We start from the raw sequence: 27496 nt of genomic DNA on the forward strand, positions 1-27496 counted from the left end.
TTGTTAACAAACTATAGTTTTGGCAAGTCGGCTAGGACATCTACTTTGTGCATGACACAAATCATTTTTCCAAAAATTGTTTACAGACAGATTATTTCACATATCATTAACTGTATCACAATTCCAGTGTGTCAGAAGTTTACATACACTATGTTGACTCTGCCTTTAAACAGCTTGGAAAATTCCAGAAAATGATGTCATGGCTTTAGAAGCTTCTGATAGGCTAATTGACATCATTTGAGTCAATTGGAGGTGTACCTGTGGATGTATTTCAAGGCCTACCTTCAAACTCAGTGCCTCTTTGCTTGACATCATGGGAAAATCTAAAGAAATCAGCCAAGACCTCAGAAAAAAAGTCTGGTTCATCCTTGGGAGCAATTTAAATGCCTGAAGGTACCACGTTCATCTGTACAAACAATAGTAAGCAAGTATAAACACCATGGGACCACACATCCGGCATACCGCTCAGGAAGGAGACGCATTCTGTCTCCTAGAGATGAACGTACTGTGGTGCGAAAAGTGCAAATGAATCCCAGAACAACAGCAAAGGACCTTGTGAAGATGCTGGAGGAAACAGGTACAAAAGTATCTATATCCACAGTAAAAGGAGTCCTATATCGACATAACCTGAAAGTCCGCTCATCAAGGAAGAAGCCACTGCTCCAAAACCACCATAAAAAAGCCAGACTACCATTTGTAAATGCACATGGGGACAAAGATAATTTTGGGAGAAATGTCCTCTGGTCTGATGAAACAAAAATAGAACTGTTTGGCCATAATGACCATCGTCATGATTGGAGGAAAAAGAGGGAGGCTTGCAAGCCAAAGAACACCATCCCAACCGTGAAGCACGGGGGTGGCAGCATCATGTTTTGGGGGTGCTTTGCTGCAGGAGGGACTGGTGTACTTCACAAAATAGATGGCTTCATGAGGTAGGAAAATTATGTGGATATATTGAAGCAACATCTCAAGACATCAGTCAGGAAGTTAAAGCTTGGTTGCTTCCAAAGTTGTGGCGAAATGGCTTAAGGACAACAAAGTCAAGGTATTGGCGTGACCATCACAAACCCTGACCTCAATCCCATTGAACATTTGTGGGCAGAACTGAAGAAGCGTGTGCGAGCAAAGAGGCCTAGAAACCTGACTCAGTTACACCAGCTCTGTCAGGAGGAATGGGCCAAAATTCACCCAATTTATTGTGGGAAGCTTGTGGAAGGCTACCTGAAACGTTTGACCCAATTTTAACAATTTAAAGGCAATTCTATCAAATACTAATTGAGTGTATGTCAACTTCTGACCAACTGAGAATGTGATGAAAGAAATAAAGCTGAAATAAATATTTCTCTCTACTATTATTCTAACATTTCACATTCTTAAAATAAAGTGGTGATCCTAACTGACCTAAGACAGGGACTTTTTACTAGGATTAAATGTCAGGAATTGTGAAAAACTGAGTATTAAATGTATTTGGCTAAGGTGTATGTAAACTTCTGACTTCAACTCTATCTGTGACCGCCCTGAAGCGATATCCCTCCATCACTGGCTTTACACAATGCTTTGATCATTATAACCATATATGACAAATAAAGGATTGATCTCTATTCAGTTTAAAGATGGATAGCAGAAGCCTAAAGTGCGTATTTAGCTCCTCAAAAATATAGCCTATATGCGTGACAGACAGGGGGTGGGTTGAGGGAGGGGTGTTATGGAAGCAGCAAATAGACTAGCGGTTACACGCGTTGTGCCAGTAGCCTAAAGGTTTTTTGAATCCCTGAGCCGACTGGATGAAAAGAAAAATCTGTCTGTGCTCTTGAGCAAGGCACTTAACCCTAATTGTTCCTGTGTAAGTCGCTCTGGATAAGAGCGTCTGCTAAATGACTAAAATGTAAATGTAAATACAGTCAGTATTACAATACAAAGACAACAGCTGAAACTAGTCATGAATTTGCATTCTCAGGAAAATATTGTGTCAATCAATCTGTCAAAATACCAACACTGAGTCTGTGGTTTCGCCAATTAATAGATCATAAATGGAGGTTTGGTAGAATGTAGAAAAAAAGTAGAATGCTCAAATTAGAGGATGTGTTGATGTGGTCGTCAGTGTGTGTGTTTGTGTGTACGTGTGTGTGGTGAGAAGAGGACCTGGCTAGTGTGCTGGTGTGAGGGTGGCTTGTGTTCACAGTGTAAGAGTGTGGTACATTTTCTGTGAGAACCATTCCCCCTGTCGTGTGTATTTGTTTTACAGTGGCTGTTATCTACAGTCGACATCTGGTGAGGCACAGGCTCAGTCTTGTCACTGTTGTTCTCAGATCACTCTAGATACAGACAGTCAGTGTGCTGCGTGCTCCACAGCCTCACCTCTTGGGCATCATAGATTCCATATCACCTGTACTAGTCATGACTACAGGTTCAGTATTGAGACTCTGGACTAGGAACTCGTTACTGCCCCAGGTACAATATTTCACCACCCCGGTAGGACTTGTGCTCATTCACTGGCGAAGAGACCCATAAGCACCACTTAGTGGCACTAAGATTATCTGCAGTCCTTAAACGATATGGTTTGTAATACAGAATAAGTTTGTATAGATCCAGTTGTATGTTTAAAACCCATTTTAATGGGAAACCTAAGCACAGCAAATCTATGTGGTGCTTATCTTTTCGACTCATTTTGTATTGTGGCATATGGCGTTTACAAAACAAGAGTGTGCAAAGCTGTCATCAAGGCAAAGGGTGGCTACTTTGAAGAATCTAAAATCTAAAATCTATTTTCATTTGTTTAACACTTTTTTGGTTACTACATGATTCAATATGTATTATTTCACTATTATTCTACAATGTAGAAAATAGTAAAAATAAAGAAAAACCCTGGAATGAGTAGGTGTGTCCAAACTTTTGACTGGTACTGTGTATGTTTAATTTCTTTAGTATATCATAAAAAGGACAAGTTTGACTTTCAGAAAATTTTTATTATGTTAGTTGCATAATTCTAACAGTGTGCAACCTAACAGGGTGAACATTTGGAGCCTAAATTAGCCATAGCGCTGTGGGTGATTTCGATTGAGCTAGCATAATGGTAAGCATGGTAAACACTGAAAGAAGAGTTAATTTATATATCAATAGTCTTTTAACATTTTGACAGTTCCTAAATGTTCTCTGTAATTTAGCCTAACGGGGTGGACATTTATGAGTGAGACAAACAGACTAACGTCATGAAATGCTAAAATGATCCCAGATGTGACTCAAGTTTTGACTTCACTTTGACATTAGCATCCCCTCATTACCGTTTTCCCACCAACAAAGTAATGACACTACCTGAACATAATGTCATTGTGGGAAGGGGTTGTTTTCTTAAAGGAGAATTACTACAAACTAACATGGTGGATATTGATATCAGAGACACACAGAACATCATAAATACAATAATAATAAATACAATAATCATGAGAAAAATATTGATGAGAGATATGTTTTTTAGGATTATAAAATAATGAAGAAATATTTTATTATCTTATAGTTTATATTTATTTTAGTAGTTGACGAATAGCACCAGGGGACAAGGCAAAAATGCCAACATGCACTGAAAACGAAATGCATAAAGATCCATATCTTTGTGTTTTATGTTAAATTACACCTTATATTTAAAGTCTTTTGGAATCCACATTTTACACTGAGGGGCTATGCGTTCTCTGGATAATAATGAACGATGTAGAAGGTGTGTTCCACGACACGCTAGCAAAGTGAAACTAACGTGCCACAGAGTTGCATTATTTTCCAGAAAATGCCTAGAGCCCCGAGTTGATTATACATTTTATACCATGGCTATAACTTAACAAATGTACAGCTAGAAATGTGTTCATTTCCAGGTAGAAATGTGTTCAACATCCTCTGAAATAGCTAGCAAGTTTACTAGATAGCAACAGTAGTTGCCTAGGTAACCAAGCAAACAGACTTGCTAGTCTAGCTAACTAAAACAATCAGTCCTAGCTTGCTATTATGAAATTCAAGTTCAACAGTGCCAATAATGTTTTCAATTCGACCTTTGGTTTCAAAAGCAGCTCAAACATAGAACATGTAAGAACTATAGCCATTGGATTTTAACCGTGCGAAAATACAGTGTATTATAGGGAAATAATGCACACTCTAGAATGCCCTTCAAGCCAATCAGAAACTATTATTCAACAACGCCATGGTATAAGAAGTGATATTTCCTGGGGAAAGAAAAGGCACTGGATAGTGGGAATGACCAATGGTGCATATGTAACGGATGTGAAATGGCTAGCTAGTTAGCGGGTACGCGCTAATAGCGTTTCAATCAGTTACGTCACATGCTCTGAAACCTAGAAGTAGTGTTGCCCCTTGCTCTGCAAGAGCCGCGGCTTTTGTGGAGCGATGGGTAACGACGCTTCGTGGGTGACTGTTGTTGATGTGTGCAGAGGGTCCCTGGTTCGCGCCCGGGTCGGGGCGAGGGGACGGTTTAAAGTTAAACTGTTACCCATAAATAGCCTAATGTGTGTGTGTGTGTGTGTGTGTGTGTGTGTGTGTGTGTGTGTGTGTGTGTGTGTGTGTGTGTGTGTGTGTGTGTGTGTGTGTGTGTGTGTGTGTGTGTGTGTGTGTGTGTGTGTGTGTGTGTGTGTGTGTGTGTGTGTGTGTCTGTGTATGTGTGTTCCAGGGTTACCTAGGGCCGGGGGGTGTTCCTGGTCTACCAGGGCTTGATGGCTGTAATGGGACCAGAGGGGACACCCTGGAATACATGGTCTGAACGGGCCTGATGGGGGAGTGGTGAGTACAATACAGAACTGTACGGTATGTGGCTGGTGTAGGGGACACAGAGAGGGGCTATATCACTCTGCATTTCTTGAGAAGCCAGAACATGAAGGATCAGGGTAGCTAGATGGCTAGATAATCTGAGCGACGTGGCATATCGAAGTAACCTGGTACCAGATCAGTTTGTGTTGACTTGCCAATTCCTATGTTTTGCCAATGTCCCAACATGAATCGGCTATGCAGCACAAACAGATCTGGGACCAGACTAATATTGAAGAGCCAACACAATTACAGAAAATAATCCTGCAGCAACAGGAAATGTGAATTATTGTGTGGATTATATTGAATAGCATCACGTTTTATGGAAGACCCAGATGCAGACAGTGTGGAAGGAACAAATATACTGTATTGTGTTGTTGACATTTCTATTGATGACTGCACGGTTTCCCATGGATCAAAGGGGTGCCAGGGGACCCCACCGTTCAGTTCATCCAGTACTCTGGTATACCTGTAAGTGGCCTTTCACAACCATCACCCCTCCATACAGTCTCTTTCATTTGTGTGTCCACCTGTACATGATTTCCCACCCGTACATGCTTGCATCTTTTATTTGATTATTGATTGATTTATTGATTGATGATGGGTGGATGGATTGATTGTAAACCTTTTAGGTGCCCAACCCATGTCTGCATACAAAATAAAAATGAAAATGCCCTATACATCCACACAATCAATCATCCTACAGTCATTGTCTGTGTACCTGACTCTCACTCCTATACCCTCTTAGCTTTGTACACCCGTTTGCCCATCCTCACCCACTCCAATGCCTCCTCACATTGCCATGTATGTTCTGTTGTTAAGACTTCTTCTCTTTTTCTTTTCTCTTCTCTTCTTCATCTCTGACAGGGTGATGTCAGCCGTGCTGGCGTTACTGGACTGCCTGTGAGTAAGATGGTTGTTGGACGGTTGTTGGATGGGTTCCCTACAGCCTGTCAAGTCACAACATGCACTACTTCAAAATGTCCCCCTTACCAGCATGTGTCTGCCTCTGCTGCTGTGACATTCAACGTGTCGACATAGTTACTACTGCATTACTATTGCCTGGTCACCAGATCTGAATGCGATTTAGCCATCTTCACTAACTGTCCTTGTCATGCCAACAATGTACGTAAGAAGAGCAGCCAAGTTGACATATACCCAGTTCTTATAACCTCTTAAGGATCCGCCTCTTTTTTTTAAATGTAAGTAGTCCTTTCAGTATTGACACAATATCCCCATACATCTTGTTACCTGCCCTGTCTGGCTGTAGCAGGCTGTGTAGTGAAATTAAATGTACTTGGCCGCATTACACAAAACATTTTTGGCACAATTTTGTCCTGATCAATGCCATTTGCAAGAACAAAATATTCAAACCGTTCTGTATGAGCTCCATTGCTCAACACTTTCATCAAACTGTCCAATATTTCTAACAATTCCAGACATGTTTTATTTCTCACTTGGCTCCTGTTTGTTACTCACCTCATAATTGTCTTCAACCATGGCAACTTTCTGTTCAGCCGTAATAATATTTTCTTCAGTCAAGTGATCTTCATTCACTTCACTGACTGATGTTTTATCCTGGAATTCGCTGATTTAGCAGCTTTTAATTCAAAAGTGTTTCTTCAAACTTGTCCTTTCCTTTATTCACTGTATATTCCATCACATTGTTTTCCCGCTCCGATGTCCGTCTCAAATCCCTTTCTGCCATCCATGACGATGCTAACTCTAGCTAGCTCGACTATGCACTTGCCTCTGCTAGCAATACACTGTGCTAATATTAGCCTAGACTGTCCCACGAAGAATAACATGTTTTTATTTTTTTACCCCTTTTTCGTGGTATCCAATTGGTAGTTACAGTCTTGTTTCATCACTGCAACTCCCTTACGGACTCGGGAGAGGCAAAGGTCGAGAGCCGTGCATCCTCCGAAACACGACCAACTGCTTCTTGACACAATGTCCCCTTAACTTCTTTGGGCTGCAGGGGCAGTATTGAGTAGCTTGGATGAAAGGTGCCCATTTCAAACGGCCTCGTACTCAATTCTTGCTTGTACAATATGCATATTATTATTACTATTGGATAGAAAACACTCTCTAGTTTCTAAAACCGTTTGAATTATATCTGTGAGTAAAACAGAACTCATTTTGCAGCAAACTTCCTGACAGGAAGTGGAAAATCTGAAATCGATGCTCTGTTCCAGGGCATCCCTATTCATTTGCTTGATATGTATTAGTATACATGCACTTCATACGCCTTCCACTAGATGTCAATAGGCAGTGAGAGAAGAAATGGAGTGTATATCTTGATCTGAGGTCGAATAAGAGCTCTTGGCATGACGTGACACCAATTTCCTGTTTTCTGGAAGGCGCGAGAAGGAACCGGGTATTGCCTTCTGAAAAGCTGTCGTTATAGACGGCTACTATCTCCGGCTTTGATTTTATTTGATAAATGTAACAATATCATCGTAAAGTATGTTTTTTCAATATAGTTTAATCAGATTATTGACATTTTTTCGGGAGTTTTGGCGTGTTCCGTTCTCTGAGTTTGTTGACGATGGAGAGCTTCGCGCCACTTCGCTAGTGTGCTTGCTAATTCAAGAGGGAAAAATGCCATTCTAAAACCAAACAACGATTGTTCCCGACAAAGGACCCCTTGTACAACATTCTGATGGAAGATCATCAAAAGTAGGACCCATTTATGATGTTATTTCATATATCTGTCGAACATGTGTACTATTAGTTTGCGCCCTCTCGCCATAACGTAAGCTGCATGTCGTAATGAAGTTATCGCTATTGTTGGCTTGAATCAATGCTGTTGTGTGGTTGGCTATTGTAGTAAGCTAATATAATGCTATATTGTGTTTTCGCTGTAAAACACTTAAAGAATCGGAAATATTGGCTGGATTCACAAGATGTTTGTCTTTAATTTGCTGTACACCATGTATTTTTCATAAATGTTTTATGATGAGTATTTAGGTATTTCAATTTGGTCTCTGTAATTGTTCTAGCTGCTTCGGTGCTATTTCCGATTGTAGCTGCAATGTAAAACTATGATTTATACCTCAAATATGCACATTTTTCGAACAAAACATACATTTATTGTATAACTTGTTATAAGACTGTCATCTGATGAAGTTTCTTGGTTAGTTTGGTTGGTTCTTGGTTAGTTAGGTTGGTTTTGTGCATGCTACCTGTGCTGTGAAAAATGTCTGTGCTTTTTTGTATTTGGTGGTGAGCTAACATAAATATACGTGGTGTTTTCGCTGTAAAACATTTTCAAAATCGGACATGTTGGCTGGATTCACAAGATGTGTATCTTTCATTTGCTGTATTGGACTTGTTAATGTGTGAAAGTTAAATATTTCTAAAAAATCTCTTTTGAATTTCGCGCCCTACACTTGGACGGGCTGTTGTCATAAGTGTACCGGCACCGCCCTGCAGCCATAAGAAGTTAACCCGGAAGCCAGCCACACCAATGTGTCAGAGGACACACCGACACCTGGCGACCATGTCAGGGTGCATGCGCCCAACCAGCCACAGGAGTCACTAGAGTGCAATGGGACAAGGACATCACCTGCCGGCCAAACCCTCCAATAACCGGGATGACGCTGGGCCAATTGTGCACCTCCCCATGGGTCTCCCGGTTGCGGCCGGCTGCTTCAGAGCCTGGAACCAGGATCTCTAGTGGCACAGCTAGCACTGTGATGCAGTGGCTTACACCACCACACCACTAAGGAGGCCGGAAAATAGCTGTTTTAAACTTGTAAAAACCGACTTCTTCCGAACAGAAAAGTTCACGTAGGTTCAGACTTATTCGTCGCCAATCTGTTATTATGTCTCGTGGGTTTCTTAACCACGTCTTTATAACAATTCAATGATGATCAGACGGGAGACAGGAATCAGTTCAACCATTTATCTAGAATGTGCTCGGTCTCAACACATACAACCCCCATGATGCTCTGTTTGTGAGGTATACAGTAGTTTCTGCACAGATATGTCCTCTTTTGTCATGGACCAGGCTATACATTGATGTTACTACTGTGGGCATGAACCTCTTTAGTCAGAAACTCTTAGGTGCATCCAAATGGTTTGATATGGTAGCACCTACATTTGATTTATATGTATTGAACAAGTTGAGTCTCCACAGCCACATATAGGCGTATCAGTGTCCTTGGCCAGTGTTGATTTACAGTGGTGACGGATGGACAGACAGACAAATGACAACAGACAGACAGAGCTCTGTTCCAGACAGACATACAGACAGAGAGAGAGCTCAGGTCCTGATCAGTCCCACAGGCCACAGCCCCTGTTGTTTTAGTCTTCCTATTCAGCCCTTTGTGCTGCTACTCTGTTGTTTCAGAGTGCCCCCCTATTCAGACCAAAGCCCCCAGAGCTCCACCATTGTCGCTCCCCGGGGGCTTTAGATGGGCAGCTTGGATCCCGACCCGTTTGTCTTCCGAGTGGTTTCACACCCCGAGCAAAATGAGAGAGAGCCACAGGCATGCTGAGCCGCCAGGAAGTCACCCATCGGTGGGGGATGGTGGAGATAGGCGGGGGAAAAACGGGCGGTCAGAGGGTGCTGTTCCCGGCACTGCAGACAATCCGTTGCATGGGGACCCCCACCAACCCCTTCACCCCCTACATTAGTGCTCAGGGATTATGGTGGTATTGGCTTAAATCCCAGTCACACACACAAGAGAGGTGCTCAAGAACTCTGGGACAAAACTGCTGTGGTATGTGGCCTCTTCTCAGCTCATTCTCGTTTCTGCTTAGTTGGGTACTCCTTAGGCATGCGTGAGGCCTAACACAGGTAGCATAGTGGTTAGAGAAGGAGGGTTGCTGGTTTAAATCTGATGATGAGTGACCTGGCAACTGGAGAGTTGCTTGCATCCTAGACACCTTTGCTTGCTGTTGTTTCCTTGTGCAAGGCACTTAAACCCCCTACAATTGCTCTGGTGGCGCTGAACTGCGGCTGACCCACTGCTTCCAACCTCTCAGGGTGTATTTGTGTGTAACCCTGGACATCTGCTTCACAAACATACCTGACCGTCCTCCCTCAAGCATCTCTACCAGTCGCCCTTCTCAAAAGCTAGCAATTGAATGGTGCAAATGTAGATACTTAAGACTGAGGAGTAAGTTTCACACATCTCCATGTGCCACATATCTGGGCAAACTGAAATTATGCCATAATTTCAAACAGTTTTGCCCGCTGGGAATCACCCTCTGGGAACAGAGTCAATCCCTTGTTGCCCATCACTGCTTTACTGACCTGGGGTGAGTTTCCCGAAAACCTTGTAGCGATTGTGATCATTGCTATTTCTGTGGACGACCCAGACCTGTTCCACTAGCAGAATAGCAACATTTGATGAATTGTGTTCATCGCAGAATATTTACAATCAAATATCCTTTTTATAGTTATCCCTCTCTCACTGCTGTGTGGGTGGTTTGTCAAGAGAGACAATGTGCTGAGTTCACTACAAGGCTTCTGGGAAACTCACTCCTGCTCTACCCCTTGATCATAATGTAACAAATTTGGGGGGGTTGCCCCAACATTGACTTGAACCCGAGTGTCACGTTCCTGACCTTATTTCCTTTGTTTAGTCTTTGTTTAGTTGGTCAGGACGTGAGCTGGGTGGGCATTCTATGTTTTGTGTTTCTATGTTGGGTTTGTTGTTTGGCCTAATATGGTTCTCAATCAGAGGCAGGTGTTTGTCATTGTCTCTGATTGGGAACCATATTAAGGTTGCCTGTTTTCACTGTTTGTTTGTGGGTGATTGTTCCTGTTTCAGTGTACCAGTGTTTTGTGTTCACGTTACGGGACTGTATCGTCTTCGTTCCTTTTTTTGTCGGTTTGTTGTTTTGTTCGGTGTTTAAGTATTTTCCCATTAAATATGGATTATATTCACGCTGCATCTTGGTCCTCCTCTCTTTCACCCGAAGACAGTCGTTACACCGAGTCCAGCAACTATCAACCTTAGTTGATAAACCAACAGTTACGAATCTCTTGACTAGGTCACTAGGTGTTGGATTAAGGTTGCTACAATAACAACAACACATTGTCACATTAGAAAAGGCCAGTGGGCCTGTCTTCCATACTGCTCTCTCAGTAGGGAGGCATGCTGCTTGCCTGCCTTCTTGAAGGAGGCAGTAAAGATTTAACAGATGAAGAAGAATTGCCGTTTTGAAACTCTAGAGTCAGGGAACCATGCGCTCACACTACAGATAGTCTTAAGTGTGACAGTGTGTAGCTGTTCTGTTTGATCAGCTCAGATAAGCATTAGTGGACAGCACCGGGCATTATAGGATGGTTCGATCACTCTCTCAGACGAACAGAGCCATAGAAATTCAATGACTATATTATATGTCTATGCATAGAGCTCCCCGGTGAGACTGCATAGACCCAAGCTCTGTGTGTGGACCAGAGTGCTGTTTACTGCAACCATTTATTTTATTTTATTTTTATTTTATTCATTTCACCTTTATTTAACCAGGTACAGGAACAAGTTCTCATTTACAATTGCGACCTAGCCAAGATAAAGCAAAGCAGTTCGACACATACAACAACACAGAGTTACACATGGAGTAAAACAAATATACAGTCAATAATACAGTAGAAAAATAAGTCTATATACAATGTGAGCAAATGAGGTGAGATAAGGGAGGTAAAAGCAAAAAAGGCCATGGTGACGAAGTAAATACAATGAGGGGGACAGGTCCATACCAGATCAGGCATGCCCTGCGGAGACAGAGACTAAGCAAGGTGTTGTAGTGAATATTTTCTATTCATCGAGGCTCACGACTTGGACCTGCTTCAAGTATGCAAGCTTGCCACCGTGAATGCTTCGATGCCGCCCGATTAGAATTAAATAGGGTCAGGTTCAGGTATGTGTGAGACAAGAACAGGACATGAGAAAAGTGTTAGCCACAGCAAGTATGTGCTTGCAGATGGAGAGGTTGAAAGTGGGTGAGAGAAGGGGGAGAGGTGAAGGAAGGGGTGAGAGAGGTTGATGGGTAACATAGTAAGCACTGAGGTTGAGGAAGTTGACTCTTACAGAGGTGAGGCGGGGGTGGGGAGAGATCTGAAAACGACAGACCAGCTGTCACCAGCATGCTGGCTTGCCAATCTGTGAACACTGACATACAGCGTATCTCCTTGTTTTGGAATCCGTTGCATTTTATACAGTCTTTGATGTTCCGCCACCATGGGTTTGAAAAGTGTTTTCTGTTCTCTGGTATTCTTGGAGAATACAGTGTTTTCTAATCTTGTCCATCTCTTGAGAGTGCCACAGTCCCCCTCAGGAGACTGAAAAGATTTGGCATGGGTCCTCAGATCCTCAAAAGGTTCTACAGCTGCACCATTGAGAGCATCCTGACTGGTTGCATCACTGCCTGGTATGGCAACTGCTCATCCACCGACCGCAAGGCACTACAGAGGGTAATGTGAAATGCCCAGTACATCACTGGGGCCAAGCTTCCTGCCATCCAGGACCTCTATACCAGGCGGTGTCAGAGGAAGGGCCTAAAAATTGTCAAAGACTCCAGCCACCCTAGTCATAGACTGTTCTCTCTGCCACTGCACGGCAAGTGGTACCGGAGCGCCAAGTCTTGGTCCAAGAGGCTTCTAAACAGCTTCTACCACCAAGCCATACGACTCCTGAACATCTAGTCAAATTGCTACCCAGACGATTTGCAGTGTTCCCCTCACCCCCTCGTTACACCACTGCTACTCTCTGTTGTCATCCATGCATAGTCACTTTAATAACTCTACCTACATATACATACTACCTCAAATAACTGGTGCCCCCGCACATTGACTCTGTATCGGTACCCCCCCTGTAAATAGTCTCGCTATTGTTATTTCACTGCTGCTCTTCAATTACTTGTTACTTTTATCTCTTACTTTCACCTGTATTTTTTGTAACTGCATTGTTGGTTAGGGGCTCATAAGTAAGCATTTCACTGTACACTTGTTGTATTCGGTGCATGTGACTAATACAATTTGATACCTATATTTGAACCCACTTTGGGTGGGCTGGAGTGAATGGCTGCTAGCGTTGGCCGGCTCAGGTGTGGGTGTGTTTGTGTAAAGGTTTGTGTAAAGGTTTGTGTAAAGGTTTGTGTGGTCAGATTACTGAGCCTGTCTGTCTCATTGTCTCCCCCTGGTGGCAGACTTACAATTAGGCAGAAGAGGCTATTGCCCCAGGCCTCACATCATCAAGGGGCCTCGTGAACAGGGCTTAATAAAAAATATATATATTAGTAATCTTTTTTGTTGTTGTTGCTTGAGGCCCCCCATGCTCCGCTCAAGGAGCAGAAAAATTTGCATTGTTTGACGCGATATGATTGCAAACGTGACATTCATCGAAATTAAGCTGCAGCAATGAAGCATTTTCAGAGCAGGGCAGAGAAAAGAGAAAGAAATAATTTTAAATGTTAACAGAATATTACCTAAGTTAAGTAATTTCTTTAGTAAAAAGACAGGTGCTGCTGATAATACTGCCATCATCTTCGAGGCAGAGGCAAACAACATGTATGTGTCGCTGTCTGGCAAAAAAAAAGAGTATGGCATGTAATATTCTTTTTGCCCAGACAGCATCAGATACATGGGCAGCTGTTTCGCTCACTGGGATGCTTTCTCCGGTGAGATAGTTTCAGCCACTTGCGAATTGAAGGCAAGTTCCCGGGTGCATAGTGCAATGTTCGAATGCTGGAAATATTTTGGATGAACGTGCGAAGGGTACCTACTTTTTGAAGAGATTTGTTTGACAATCAGATGAAAACATCATGACTGGTTGTGTTCTTGCCACATTAAACTGTAATACATTTTTACAGTTAAATTACATGTCTTTATTATAAAACCCACTTAAAAAATTGTGCACGCACAAGGGGAGGGAGGGGGCCTCAGACAGGCCTCTACCTGGAGCCTCTAAATCACTAAGTTCGCCCCTGCTCCATCCACCCAGCCCCCCACCACCCCTGCTCCATTTGTGTTGCATGCCGTCAGAAACCCAAACAACCCTTGTGGACAGAGTGTCTATTTCATCTCCCCACATATCTCTTTCACTCTTCCGGCACATACAATCTTATTCATTAGGAACACGCAACAGTCAGTCAACAAAGGGAGATTCTGGAAACAAGGAAAAACAAGGCAAATCAAACCAGCAGCTCTAACTTGATATAAGATTATCATGCATTCTTGTTGTGTCTGACCTACTTCAGGAAGGTACTCACCTGAGATAAGAATGTCTGGGATATGACACGTTTCAGGTCGATATGGCATCCTGAGCATGGCAGATCAGAACCGCTGAGGTTTCTGGGTGGGATTGTACGTACAACTTGTTGTGAGACTATTTATTGACTCAATGTGAATGTTCAAGATGTCGAATATAGGATTATTTCACAATATAGGATAATTATAACAAGTTGATTGGTTAAATGCCTCTCCAGGCATTGTGAAGATTGGTTGTTCTTTACAGAGCTGCGTATAATCAGCTCAAACACACACACAATGACTTGCTCCTCCAGGCCAAGTAGTGGAAGACAATTGACAGAATATTATGCAGTATGCAAAGCTGTGGGGACTTGGGGTGTGCGCCGGGGTGTTTGGCGAGGAATGCTTTGCATTTCTGTCTGCTCAATAGTTCCGTTGGAGATACATGTTAAAGGATGTGTGAGAGGATTTTCTAAAATACAGAGTAAACATAGACTAGTCATCAGTGTAACCAGTACACTTCCAAACACTTTAAAGACTTTAGCACTTCCAGTGATATTTAAAAGTCTTCTCCACTGGGAAAAATAAATGTAACTAAGGTTATATCAGCGTCATCTGTATGTTACATTAGTGTTTTACCCAGAGGGCTGCCATTCCATGTTAAATTCAGGCCAACTTAGTGAGTTGGGTGTGTGAAACTGACTGTTGTCCCGTTTGTCCCCAGGCATGTAGCTGCACTGGAAAGTCCAGGTGTAACTGTGATGGAGTTAAAGGCAGTAAGGTAAGTGGTGTAACACCATCCTGCTCCCTACTCCAGAAAGAGAGCGAGAGACTTGCCCCTTGCACCCTAATTAACGAATTACCTTGTTGTGTGGGTGGGGAGGGGGAGTGTGTTGTTCTGTTTATGTTGTACGGTTAGATTCTATGTATTTATGTATTATATGTGGAAGCAGAAGCCCTTTTCTATTGTCCAACACAAATTCCCTGCTGCTCTGCATCTCACCCCATCACCTTACCTCATTACACCTATGCTAGTTCCCGGTTCTACTGTTCTGCCCTAAGTATGCACTTGTTCACTCCCATCATTGACTTAAAAGGAAATGACTGATGTAAAAAATATATGGGGTAACCTCCCTCTAGCCCATGCTTACATAAAAAAATGTTTTTATGTGTGTGTGGGGGAGTGCACCCTTTTGGGGGAAAGGATAGAGATTTGGGACACCGGGCCATAGAGACTTCCAGGTAGCTCCCCAATCTTACATGATTTTACAAAGGGGAAGAAACTGTCCATGGTGTTCCCTATATATATATCTCCCTCACGACGCCAGGTCAGCGGAGTCAATCACCACCTTCCGGAGACACCTGAAACCCCACCTCTTTAAGGAATACCTAGGATAGGATAAAGTAATCCTTCTAACCCCCCCCCCCCCCCCTTAAAAGAGTTAGATGCACTATTGTAAAGTGGTTGTTCCACTGGATATCAAGGTGAATGCACCAATTTGTAAGTCGCTCTGGATAAGAGCGTCTGCTAAATGACTTAAATGTAAATGTAATACAGCAGAGGGAAAGAACCGCACTCAAATTATAGCTCCCTCTCCAACTATCTATCACTGGCTAAGACTAAGTCTTTGCAGCACTCTGTAGGTGGACTGAGCTTGTACACCAATGAGTGAAACTGAATGGCCCTCAAATGGTAGGGCTGGGAATTGCCAGGAACCTTACAATATGATACTATCTTGATACTTAGGTGCCGATACGATATGTATTGCGTTTCTCACGATTCTATATGTATTGTAATTCGGTACTGTGATTTTATTGTCATTCGATGTTCCAAATATATTGCTCACAATATGTCTTCTGCAGAGGGACAAGAGAGAGCCATCAGAAAATGAGTTTTGATCAGGCATGGAAATGAAAGCGCTGAATACAAATTGGCTCCCTATTTAAAAAGAAGATGGAGAACAAGCTATGAAAAATACAGGAGTTTTGGTGCAGGTACAGCCAACTAGCGCAAAAATTATATTGCGATATTGTCAAAACGATACAATATATCGTCCAAAATAATATTGCGATATGTAACTGTATCGAATAGACTCTACCTTGCCTAGTTCTCAGCAAGAGGATAAATGCAAGATGGCAGCATCCTGCTAGACACCGAAAACTATCATTTTTTCCCGATTGAAATAACCATATCCAACAATAAACTGGACAATAAAAAAACAGGATTTGAACAACTACTTCAATCCAGCTCTGAGCCAACCTGGATACTGACGAGATACTAAAGGAAATGTGGGATGTGGGATCGTAATTTGAGCCAGTTTGCTACAGCAGGAAAATAATCCTGCAGCAACAGGAAATTTGAATTATTATGTGGATTATAATTAATGAACAGTTTTTGTAGGGGTTGATACATTTTTCATTAGGGCAAATCAAGTCTGAATTTTCAAAGTGGAAATTACTAATTTTAGAAGCCTTTTTAAAACTTGAATACACTACAAGTTTGCATTTTCTGCTGTGCAGGAAAATTCTCAGCAACAAAAGAGTAGGATCCTACATCTGTACCTTCAGCTTTATGCTATGGAGGAACAACCTACTCCATCACAGATCTGGCTACCTCACAACAAGAGAACTCTAACCCACTCAAAAGAGAAAGATTCATCTACAGACACGGACAACTTACTTACCATTAAAGTAGAGAGTGGAAGTAGAGGCTAGTGCTCTTGCCGGAATCCATGCAACACTTGAAAAGCTGGATGAGGAGTTAGCAGGGCTGAGGGGGAGCCTGGAGTTTAGTCAGAGTGGAATTCTCAAGCTACAAGGGGAGAACAAGGCACTCACAGCCAAGGTAAAAATCCTCAATTTCAAGGGTGATGAAGAAGTCGCAAACACTACCAACAGAAGGAGCTGAACAAAATCAGGGGAAACGAGCTCAAAGTGACAAAATTCGGTCTTAATGACCAATTTCCCCCTGGGAGATAAACAAAAGTCGCAAGAGACTGTATCCTGTACAGAAGCAACCGAGGGAGAGGGATAAGCGTGCTTTTCTCATTGGGTACAAACTCTTTATAGATGGACAGCTATACTAAACTCTACGGGGACACCAGGTTATGGAAAAAACGATGGGGTCTGCAAATATCTGAATGCTATGAAGTTGACATGCGCACGTTCACACACTCGTTTACAAACACGCACACACATGTAGGTGTGTGAAAATTTAAAAAAAACTGGAGGCCTCTCACACTTCAGTGTTGTTTTGCAAAAATACTGACAAAATGCATACCATTTACCAGGTATTGTTCATCCTGATCAGACAGCTTTTTTACATACGATACATTGGAGACAGTATACGACAACTACTACAAATAATAGAACAACATGAAACATCTAAGAAGCCAGACCTGATATTCATAGCTGATTTTTAAAGGCCTTTGATAAAATAATTTATATATACAGTGAACAAAAACATCAACGCAACATGCAAACATTTCAAAGATTGAATTACTGTTCATATAAGGAAATCAGTCAATTGAAATAAATTCATTCGGCCATAGTCTATGGATTTCACATGACTGGGGATACAGATATGCATCTGTTGGTCACAGATACCTTAAAAAAAAGATAGGGACATGGATCAGAAAACCAGTCACTATCTGGGGTGACCACCATTTGCCTCGTGCAGCACAACACATCTCCTTCGCATAGAGTTGATCAGGCTGTTGATTGTGGCCTGTGGAATGTTGTCCCACCCTCCTCAATGTGCGAAGTGGCTGGATATTGACTGGAACTGGAAAACGATGTCATGCACGTCGATCCAGAGCATCCTATACATGCTCAATGGGTGACATATCTGGTGAGTATGCAGGACATGGAAGAACTGGGACATTTTCAGCATCCAGGAATTGTGTACAGATCATTGCGACATTGGGTCGTGCATTATAATGCTGAAACATGAGGTGATGGCGGTGGATGAATGGCACGACAAAGGGCCTCAGGATCTCGTCACGGTATCTCTTTGTAATCAAATTCCCATCGATAAAATGTAATTGTGTTCATTGTTTGTAGCTTATGATTGCCCATACCATAACCCCACCGCCACTATTGGGCACTCTGTTCACAACGTTGACATCAGCAAACCGCCTGAAACTGAAGAACTTTTGCACAAACTGTCAGTAACCGTCTCAGGGAAGCTCGTCATCCTCACCAGGATCTTGACTTGACTGCAGTTCAACGTCGTAACCGACTTCAGTGGGAAAATGCTCACCTTTGACGGCCACTGTCACGCTGGAGAAGTGTGCTCTTCATGGATTACTCCCGGTTTCAACTGTAACTGGTATGGTGTCGTGCGGCTTGCTGATGTCAATGTTGTGAACAGAGTGCCCCATGGTGGCGATGGGGTTATGCTATGGGCAGGCATAAGCTACAGACAACAAACACAATTCTGCTGATATCCACAGAAATATTGATTCAAATCTTGATTTGATCTCATCTCTTGCTTTGTATTCTTTGGTGATTCCTCTAGGTTGTCCTATTGCATCTAAATAAACTTTGGGGTCAGATTAATATTCCCTCCTTACTCTATGTTTTGAAGTTTGTTGCTTAGTATCACTAGGATTCAATTCGGTGACAGTATCTGTTGAATCAACCTAACCCTTGCAAAGGCCTGTCCATCCTTTTGGTAATGTTGCCCTTAATTTTTGCCCTCCACATATCCAGAGGAAATCTGCCACTACCACAGTCTGTTCTTCATATGGTGCAATTCATGGTAATGCTGGAGTTTGATTTTGACAATTATCATGAGTAATTACTTTTCCCACCCAACTCCCAGATGCTATATACGTAGCCCTTTCTGGAGTGTCTGCATTTCAAATGGTGTCCTTAGTTAAGTGCAATGTGGTCTCACATTTGCCTTTAAACTTCCCCATCTCATGCTGTCCTTCTGTGATGTTAAAACATTCATATGGTTGTTTATAATCTATTCGATACTCAAATGGGGCCTCTAACTTCTGTGCTTCCACCCGTATATCCAATTCTTGACACCATTTTCCCCAGCCAGTTTAGTTGTAAAATCTTTGATAATATGGATTACTCAAATATTTTTATTTTTATTTTATTTATTTCACCTTTATTGAACCAGGTAGGACAGTTGAGAACAAGTTCTCATTTACAACTGCGACCTGGCCAAGATAAAGCAAAGCAGTCCGACACAAACAACAACACAGAGTTACACATAGAATAAACAAACGTACAGTCAATAACAGAATAGAAAAAGTATATATACAGTGTGTGCAAATGGCGTGAGGAGGTAAGGCAATAAATAGGTCATAGTAGTGAAGTAATTACAATTTAGCAAATTAACACTGGAGTAATAGATGTGCAGATGATGATGTGCAGGTAGAAATACTGGTGTGCAAAAGATCCAAAAAGTTAATAAAATCAATATGGGGATGAGGTAGGTAGATTGGATGTGCTATTTACAGATGGGCTGTGTTCAGATGCAGCGATTGGTAAGCTGCTCAGATAGCTGATGCTTACAGTTGGTGAGGGAGATATAAGTTTCCAACTTCAGGGATTTTTGCAATTCGTTCCAGTCATTGGCAGCAGAGAACTGGAAGGAAAGGCAGCCAAAGGAGGTGTTGGCTTTGGGGATGACCAGTCGCAAGAGCGACATCGTTGATATATACAGAGAAAAGAGTCAGCCCGATAATTGAACCCTGTGGTACCCCCCCATAGAGACTGCCAGAGGTCCGGACAACAGGCGCTCCAATTTAACACACTGACCTCTATCTGAGAAGTAGTTGGTGAACCAGGCGAGGCAGTCATTTGAGAAACCAAGGCTGTTGAGTCTGCCGATAAGAATACAGTGATTGACAGAGTCGAAAGCCTTGGCCAGGTCGATGAAGACGGCTGCACAGTGCTGTCTTTTATCGATGACAGTTATGATATCGTTTAGTATCATGCCGTTTAGTAGCAAATATGACAAACATTCAGCTGGACAATAAGGCCTTTCTGATCTTCTCAAATAACATACGTTTTTATTAGAGTCAACACAGTTCCTATAATTATAAGGATTAGGTACCACCACTAATTCTTTCAGTGGAGAGGGCGCACACAATAAGCAATTTGTCAGTCTTAATTTAGATGCTGTATATTGAGCCTATTCATACCATTTATTTTTTTCTACTTCCTCCAAAGATTTGTCCTTGTACAGTTCTGGGGTTGAATTACCAATTGGGGTTACAGTCTCCTTTTCTCGACTTAGACTGCTGGGATTGGTTAGAAGGTTCCAAATGTTTTGGAGGAACCCAACTTATTCTGATGTTTCTGGCTTTTTCATAATGGCAGTGGACAGTAGCTGGGTTGTTACTGCTGTTGTTTTTACTGCAGCCGTTACTGCTGTTGTTTTTGCTTCAGTCATATCCCTTCTCTGTCTTATCAGGGGCTCTAGAGTGGGGTCAATATGGATGATAGTCACACTATCACTGTCACACGCAGGCTCCTGCCTGTGTCTCCTCCGCGCACTCGCCCTGGGGTGTGTGCCACCGTTCAGTCACCATGTTATGCGGTTCTACGCACCGTGTCTCCAGTGCGCCTTCACAGCCCAGTGCGTCCTGTGCCAGCGCCCTGCACTTGCCGGGCTAAGGTGAGCATCTAGCCAGGACGGTTTGTGCCAGCTTTACTCTCCAGACCTCCAGTGCGCCTCCACTGTCCAGTACGTCCTATGCCTCCTGGCCGCACTCGCCCTGAGGTGCGTGTCATCAGCCCGGTGCCACCTGTAATGAGCCCACGCATCAGGCCTCCAGTGCGCCTCCACAGTCCAGTACATCCTGTGCCTCCTCCCCACACTCGCCCTGAGATGCGTGTCATCAGCTCGGTGCCACCTGTACCGGTCCCACGCATCAGGCCTCCAGTGCGCCTCCACAGTCCAGATCTTACGGCAACAGTTCCCAGTCCAGAGCTTCCGGCGACAGTTCCCAGTCCAGAGCTTCCGGCGACAGTTCCCAGTCCAGAGCTTCCGGCGACAGTTCCCAGTCCAGAGCTTCCGGCGACAGTTTCCAGTCCAGAGCTTCCGGCGATGTTTCACAGACCGGAACCTCCACTGACGGTCCACAGTCCGGAACCTCCAACGACGGTCCACAGTCCGGAACCTCCTGAGACGGTCCACAGTCCGGAACCTCCTGAGACGGTCCACAGTCCGGAATCTCCTGAGACGGTCCACAGTAGGGAATCTCCTGAGACGGTCCACAGTAGGGAATCTCCTGAGATGGTCCACAGTAGGGAACCTCCTGAGACAGTCCGCATTCCAGAGTCTCCAGTGACGGTCTGAAGTCCAGAGCCTCCGGCGACAGTCGGCAGTCCGGAGTCCCTGGCGATGATCTACAGTCCGGTTCCTTCGGCGACGATCTACGGTCCGGTTCCTCCGGCAATGATCTACGGTCCGGAGCCTCCGGCGACGGTCCACGGTCCGGTTCCACGGAAGCGGAGGGATCAGCAAGCGGAGCAGGGTCTACGCCCCGAACCGGAGCCGCCACCAAGGCTAGATGCCCACCAGGACCCTCCCTCATAGAGTCAGGTTTTGCGGTCGGAGTCCGCACCTTTGGGGGGGGGGGGTGGGTACTGTCACGCCCTGACCTTAGAGAGCCTTTTTATTTCACTATTTGGTTCACCTGACCTGACCTAGAATTCCTCACAATCAATTGCAGACCATATTATCTCCCAATTCTCGTCTGGTTATTGTCACAGCCGTGAAATACCACAGAAATAACGGGAAAAACCCAGCCTGGCGCATACACACGAAACACGTAACAAATACAATTTCACACAAAGACATAGAGGGGAACAGAGGAATACATACATGCAGTGTGATTAGGGAATGAAAACCAGGTGTGCAGGGAACAAGACAAAACAAATGGAACAATGGAAAAATGGAGCGGCGATGTCTAGAAAGCTGGTGACGTCGACCGCCGAACGCCACCCAAACAAGGAGAGGAGCCGACTTCGGCGGAAGTCGTGACAGTACCCCCCCCCCCCCCTTGACGACCCGGAGGGTGAGGCGCAGGGTGATCCGGCCGGCGACGGTGGAACTCCTGGAGCAGTTCAGGGTCCAACACATCCGCCACCAGAACCCAGCACCTCTCCTCCGGACCGTACCCCTCCCAATCCACGATGTACTGAAGGTCCCCCGCCTGACGTCTCGAATCCAGAATGGAACGAACGGAGTATGCCGGGGCCCCCTTGATGTCCAGAGGAGGCGGAGGAACCTCCCGCACCTCAGATTCCTGGAGCGGACCAACCACCACCGACCTGAGGTGAGACACATGGAACGAGGGGTTAATACGGTAATCGGTAACACACCTCGTTCAATCTCCTCAGTACTTTGAATGGCCCCACAAACCGCGGGCCAGCTTCCGGCAGGGCAGGCGGAGGGGCAGGTTTTGGGTCGAGAGCCAGACCCGGTCCCCGGTGTCCCCGGTGATGCCCCGGTGTTTGCCCCGGTGCAAACACCGGGGCATCACTGCGGTGACGGTCTGCCCCCACTTTCTCACGCAGCACAGTGCGTTGAAGGTGGACATTGGCGGCGTCCCATGTTTCCTCCGCGCATCGGAACCAGTCGTCCACCGCAGGAGCCTCGGTCTGACTCTGATGCCAAGGAGTCAGAACCAGCTGATACCCAAATAAACACTGGAAGGGGGTGAGGTTAGTGGAGGAGTGGCGGAGCGAGTTCTGGGCCATCTCTGCCCAGGGCTCGAACGCTGCCCACTCCCCCGGCCGGTCCTGGCAATAGGACCTAGGAAACCTACCCACATCCTGGTTTACTCTCTCCACCTGCCCGTTACTCTCGGGGGTGAAAACCTGAGGTAAGGCTGACCGAGACCCCCAGACCCCCAGTTCCATGAAGACCTTCCAGACCCTCGACGTGAACTGGGGACCCCGATCAGACACTATATCCTCAGGCACCACGTAGTGCCGGAAGACATGTGTAACCAAGGCCTCCGCAGTCTGTAGTGCCGTAGGGAGACCGGGCAAAGGGAGGAGACGACAGGACTTAGAAAAACGATCCACAACAACCAGGATCGCGGTGTTACCCTGTGAGGGAGGAAGATTGGTCAGGAAATCTACCGACAGGTGCGACCACGGCCATTGTGGAACGGGTAAGGGTTGTAACTTACCTCTGGGCAGGTGCCTAGGAGCCTTGCACTGGGCGCACACCAAGCAGGAGGAAACATAAACCCTCACGTCCTTTGCCAAGGTGGGCCACCAGTACTTCCCAGTCAGACAGCACACCGTCCGACCGATCCCCGGATGACCAGAGGAAGGTTACGTGTGGGCCCAATAGATCAACTGGTCACGGACAGCAGACGGAACGTACAGAAGCCTGACGGAACACTGGAGGGGAGCGGGCTCTGTACGCAACCCCTGCTCAATGTCCGCATCCAACTCCCACAGGATCGGCGCTACCAGGCAGGAGGCCGGGAGTATGGGAGTCTGATCCATGGGCCGCTCCTCTGTGTCATACAGCCGGGACAGTGCGTCTGCCTTCATATTCTGGGTACCTGGTCTGTAGGACAAGTTAAACACAAAATGGGTAAAGAACATGGCCCACCTTGCCTGACGAGGATTCAGTCTCCTCGCTGCCCGGATGTACTCCATGTTGCGGTGGTCCGTCCAGATGAGATAAGGGTGTTTAGCCCCCTCAAGCCAATCTCTCCATGCCTTCAAAGCCTTAACCAAAGACAACAGCTCCCGGTCCCCCACATCATAGTTCCGGGGCGGAGCTTCGGTGGCGTGCCCGAGCGCTGAGAGAGCACAGCTCCTATCCCAGCCTCGGACGCGTCCACCTCCACTATGAACTCCAAAGAGGGATCCGGATGGGCCAGCACGGGAGACGAGGTAAACAGAGCTCTTAGGTGCCCAAAAGCCCTGTCCGCCTCAGCCGACCACTGCAGACGTACAGGACCCCCCTTCAGCAGTGAGGTAATGGGAGCAGCCACCTGGCAAAAACTCTGGCTAAATCTCCGGTAGTAATTGGCAAACCCTAAAAACCGCTGCACCTCCTTTACCGTGGTGGGAGTCGTCCAATTATGCACGGCTGAAATGGGGTCACTCTCCATCTCCACCCCTGATGTGGAAATGCGATACCCTAGGAAGGAGATGGTCTGCTGAAAGAACAAGCATTTCTCAGCCTTGACGTACAGGTCATGCTCCAACAGTTGTTCAAGTACCCTGCACACCAAGGACACATGCTCGGCACGTGTAGCGGAGTATATCAGAATGTCATCGATATACACCACTGCACCCTGCCCGTGCAGGTCCCTGAAGGTCTCGTCCACAAAGGATTGGACGACTGATGGAGCATTCATCAACCCGTATGGCATGACGAGGTACTCATCATGCCCTGAGGTGGTACTAAACGCTGTCTTCCACTCGTCTCCCTCCCGGATATGCACCAGGTTGTACGCAGTCCTGAGATCCAGTTTAGTGAAGAAGCACGCCCCGTGCATTGACTCAATCGCCATGGCGATGAGAGGTAGCGGGCAACTGTACCTCACCGTAATTTGATTGAGACCTCGATAGTCAATGCACAGGCGCAGACCTCCCTCCTTCTTCTTCACAAAAGAGAAACTCAAGGAGGTGGGTGAAGTGGAGGACCGAATGTAACCCTGACGCAGGGATTCAGAGACATACAGTATGTCTCCATAGCCACCATCTCCGCTTGCAACATGGGAGACACATGACTCCTGGGAAGTGCAGCGTCTACCAGGAGATTTATCGCACAATCCCCCCGTCGATGGGGTGTTAATTGAGTTGCCTTCTTTTTACAGAAGGCGAGAGCCAAATCAGCATATTCTGGGGGAATGCGCACAGTGGACACCTGGTCTGGACTTTCCACCGTGGTAGCACCAACGGAAACCCCTACAGACCTCCCCGAGCACTCTCGCAACCACCCCGTGAGAGTCATCTGTTGCCATGAAATGGTGGGGTCATGATGAGCTAACCAGGGAAGGCCTAGCACCACGGGAAACGCAGGAGAGTCAATGAGGAAGAGACTGATTCTCTCCTTGTGACCCCCTGCGTCACCATGGCCAGGGAGATGGTGGCTTCCCTGATTAGCCCGGACCCTAATGGTCGCCTATCCAGAGCGTGTACCGGGAAAGGTCTAACCACAGGAATAATGTGGATCCCTAAACTAAGGCGAATGCGCTCTATCGATAAAATTCCCAGCCGCGCCTGAATCGATGAGCGCCTTATGCTGGGAAGGCGGGGAAAACTCAGGAAAACAAACAGGTACAAAGAGGTGGACAACAGAGGACTCTGGATGAGAGTGGTGCAGACTCACCTGCAGTGCCCTGCCTGCTGCCTCGACTCCCAGAGGGACCAATCCGGCACCGACCGGCAGTGTGCCCTCTGCGGCCAGAGATGGTGCATGTGACGGCCCCTCCTCCAGCGTCCCTATGCGTAGCCCCTCCCAGCTCCATGGGCACCGGAGCGGAGGTGCTGGAAGATGGAACCGACAGAGCCCTCTCTGGACGTCCGCGGGTGACCAGCAGGTTACCCAACCGGATAGACAGATCCACCAGTTGGTCAAAGGTGATGGTGGCATCCCTGCAGGCCAACTCCCGTCGCCCTACCCTCGGGTGTATGGTCGAAGACGGCCCGGAAGCGGCGGGTGAACTCCTTGATGTGGTCCAACAGCGTTTGCCCACTCCAGAGCTCTCCCCGAGAGGCATGAGACGAGGGCAGACACCCTCTCCCTTCCCGAGGGAGCTGGGTGAACGGTGGCCAGGTATAGGTCCAGCTGTAATAAGAACCCCTGGCACCGTGCTGCCGTCCCATCAAACTCTCTGGGAAGGGAGAGACGCATCCCACTGGGACTGGATCCAGGAGGGACGGGTAGAGGTAACCCCGGTTGCGCTGGTCGAGGTGCTGAAGAGACTTCCTGTCTCTCCCAGCGGTCCATGGTCTGGACAACGCGATCCATCGTGGCACCGAGATGTTGCAGCATTGTGTAAAGTGTGTTCCCGGATGCGCTCCTCGACTCCTCTGCCCGGGGTACCTGCTCCTGCTGACTCCATGGGTGGTGTGAAATTCTGTCACGGTGAGCGCTACTGGTGGAGAAGTCAGGTGCAGGAGAGCAGAGAGTTGTGAACAGGCACACACTTTATTTTGGCAGAGGCAATAAAACTCCTGAACAGGTAATCAAATGGCTACCCGGGCTATTTGCATTGTGTGCCCCTCCCAACCCCTCTTTTTACGCTGCTGCTATTCTCTGTTTATCATATATGCATTGTCACTTTAACTATAAATTCATGTACATACTACCTCAATTGGGCCGACCAACCAGTGCTCCTGCACATTGACTAACCGGGCTATCTGCATTGTGTCCCGCCACCCACCACTCACCACCCGCCAACCCCTCTTTTACGCTACTGCTACTCTCTGTTCATTATATATGCATAGTCACTTTAACCATATCTACATGTACATACTACCTAATCAGCCTGACTAACCGGTGCTTGTATGTAGCCTCGCTACTTTAATAGCCTGTCTTTTTACTATTGTTTTATTTATTTACTTACCTATTTTTCACTTAACACCTTTTTTGCACTATTGGTTAGACCCTGTAAGTAAGCCTTTCACTGTAAGGTTTCACAAAACCTGTTGTATTCGGCGCACGTGACAAATAAACTTTGATTTACTGATTTACTGAATCCGCACTTAAGATCTGTGCGATTATTTTCTGTTTGAGTTACATGCATGGTTAGAGTCAGAGTTACGTGCACGGATCTCAAGTCTGTATTCCGACCTCAATAAATATGGTTGGGGTCAATTCTATTTAAATTCCAGTCAATTCAGGAAGTACAGTGAAATTCCAATTCTCTTAACATTGAATTGATTGGAATTCAAATGCAATTTACCCCAACTCTGCCCTACACTCATTTTGAGTATTGCAGTCACTCTACTCTCTTTGTAATGTATACGTGTGGGTCATCCTCTCTGTGACTGTGTATTTGTGTGTATTCAGGGTGACAAAGGTGACAGCAGATCCACAGGTCCACCAGGGGATGTGAGTTACAATATATTCTTCCATCATTTTCATGTTCATATTAATATCATATAATATCAATAGTTGACAATGGTGAAACAATAGTCAATAGTGCTTTTATTAGTTAACTTAGTTAACATACTCATCTTGTATATCTGCAAATCTGAAATTACACCCTATTCTACCATGTCAATGTAAATGTGTTGTTTGTTTGTTTGGCTTTTTATGCACTTTGAGATTATTTTCTGTAATGAAAAGCGCTATACTAGTTAAATAGATGATTGTTGTTATTATTATTCCCCATATAGTGCACTGCTTTTTACCAGAGCCTAAGCACTTTTCACCAGAGGTGCAACAGCTGTGGTCAAAAGAAGTGCACTAAGGGAAAGTCAGCCTACTATACAGTCTATCAATCTGCAATGCTGGTACCTTGGACTTTGGCT

General features: G+C 45.3%; 1 protein-coding gene across 1 annotated transcript in view; it reads left to right on the forward strand.

Annotated features, from left to right (window-relative positions):
• LOC139547477 (collagen alpha-3(IV) chain-like) overlaps positions 1–27496 on the forward strand; it is a 42479-nt gene that overhangs the window by 3378 nt on the left and 11605 nt on the right. The window contains exons 2-5 of the mRNA XM_071356360.1: positions 4732–4779; positions 5671–5706; positions 14736–14792; positions 27033–27074. Coding sequence (XP_071212461.1) covers positions 4732–4779; positions 5671–5706; positions 14736–14792; positions 27033–27074 — 183 coding nt within the window. The remainder of the gene's footprint in view (positions 1–4731; positions 4780–5670; positions 5707–14735; positions 14793–27032; positions 27075–27496) is intronic.

The sequence above is a fragment of the Salvelinus alpinus genome, chromosome 21 (assembly GCF_045679555.1).
Source record: "Salvelinus alpinus chromosome 21, SLU_Salpinus.1, whole genome shotgun sequence".
In the NCBI taxonomy this organism is placed as follows: Eukaryota; Metazoa; Chordata; class Actinopteri; order Salmoniformes; family Salmonidae; genus Salvelinus; species Salvelinus alpinus.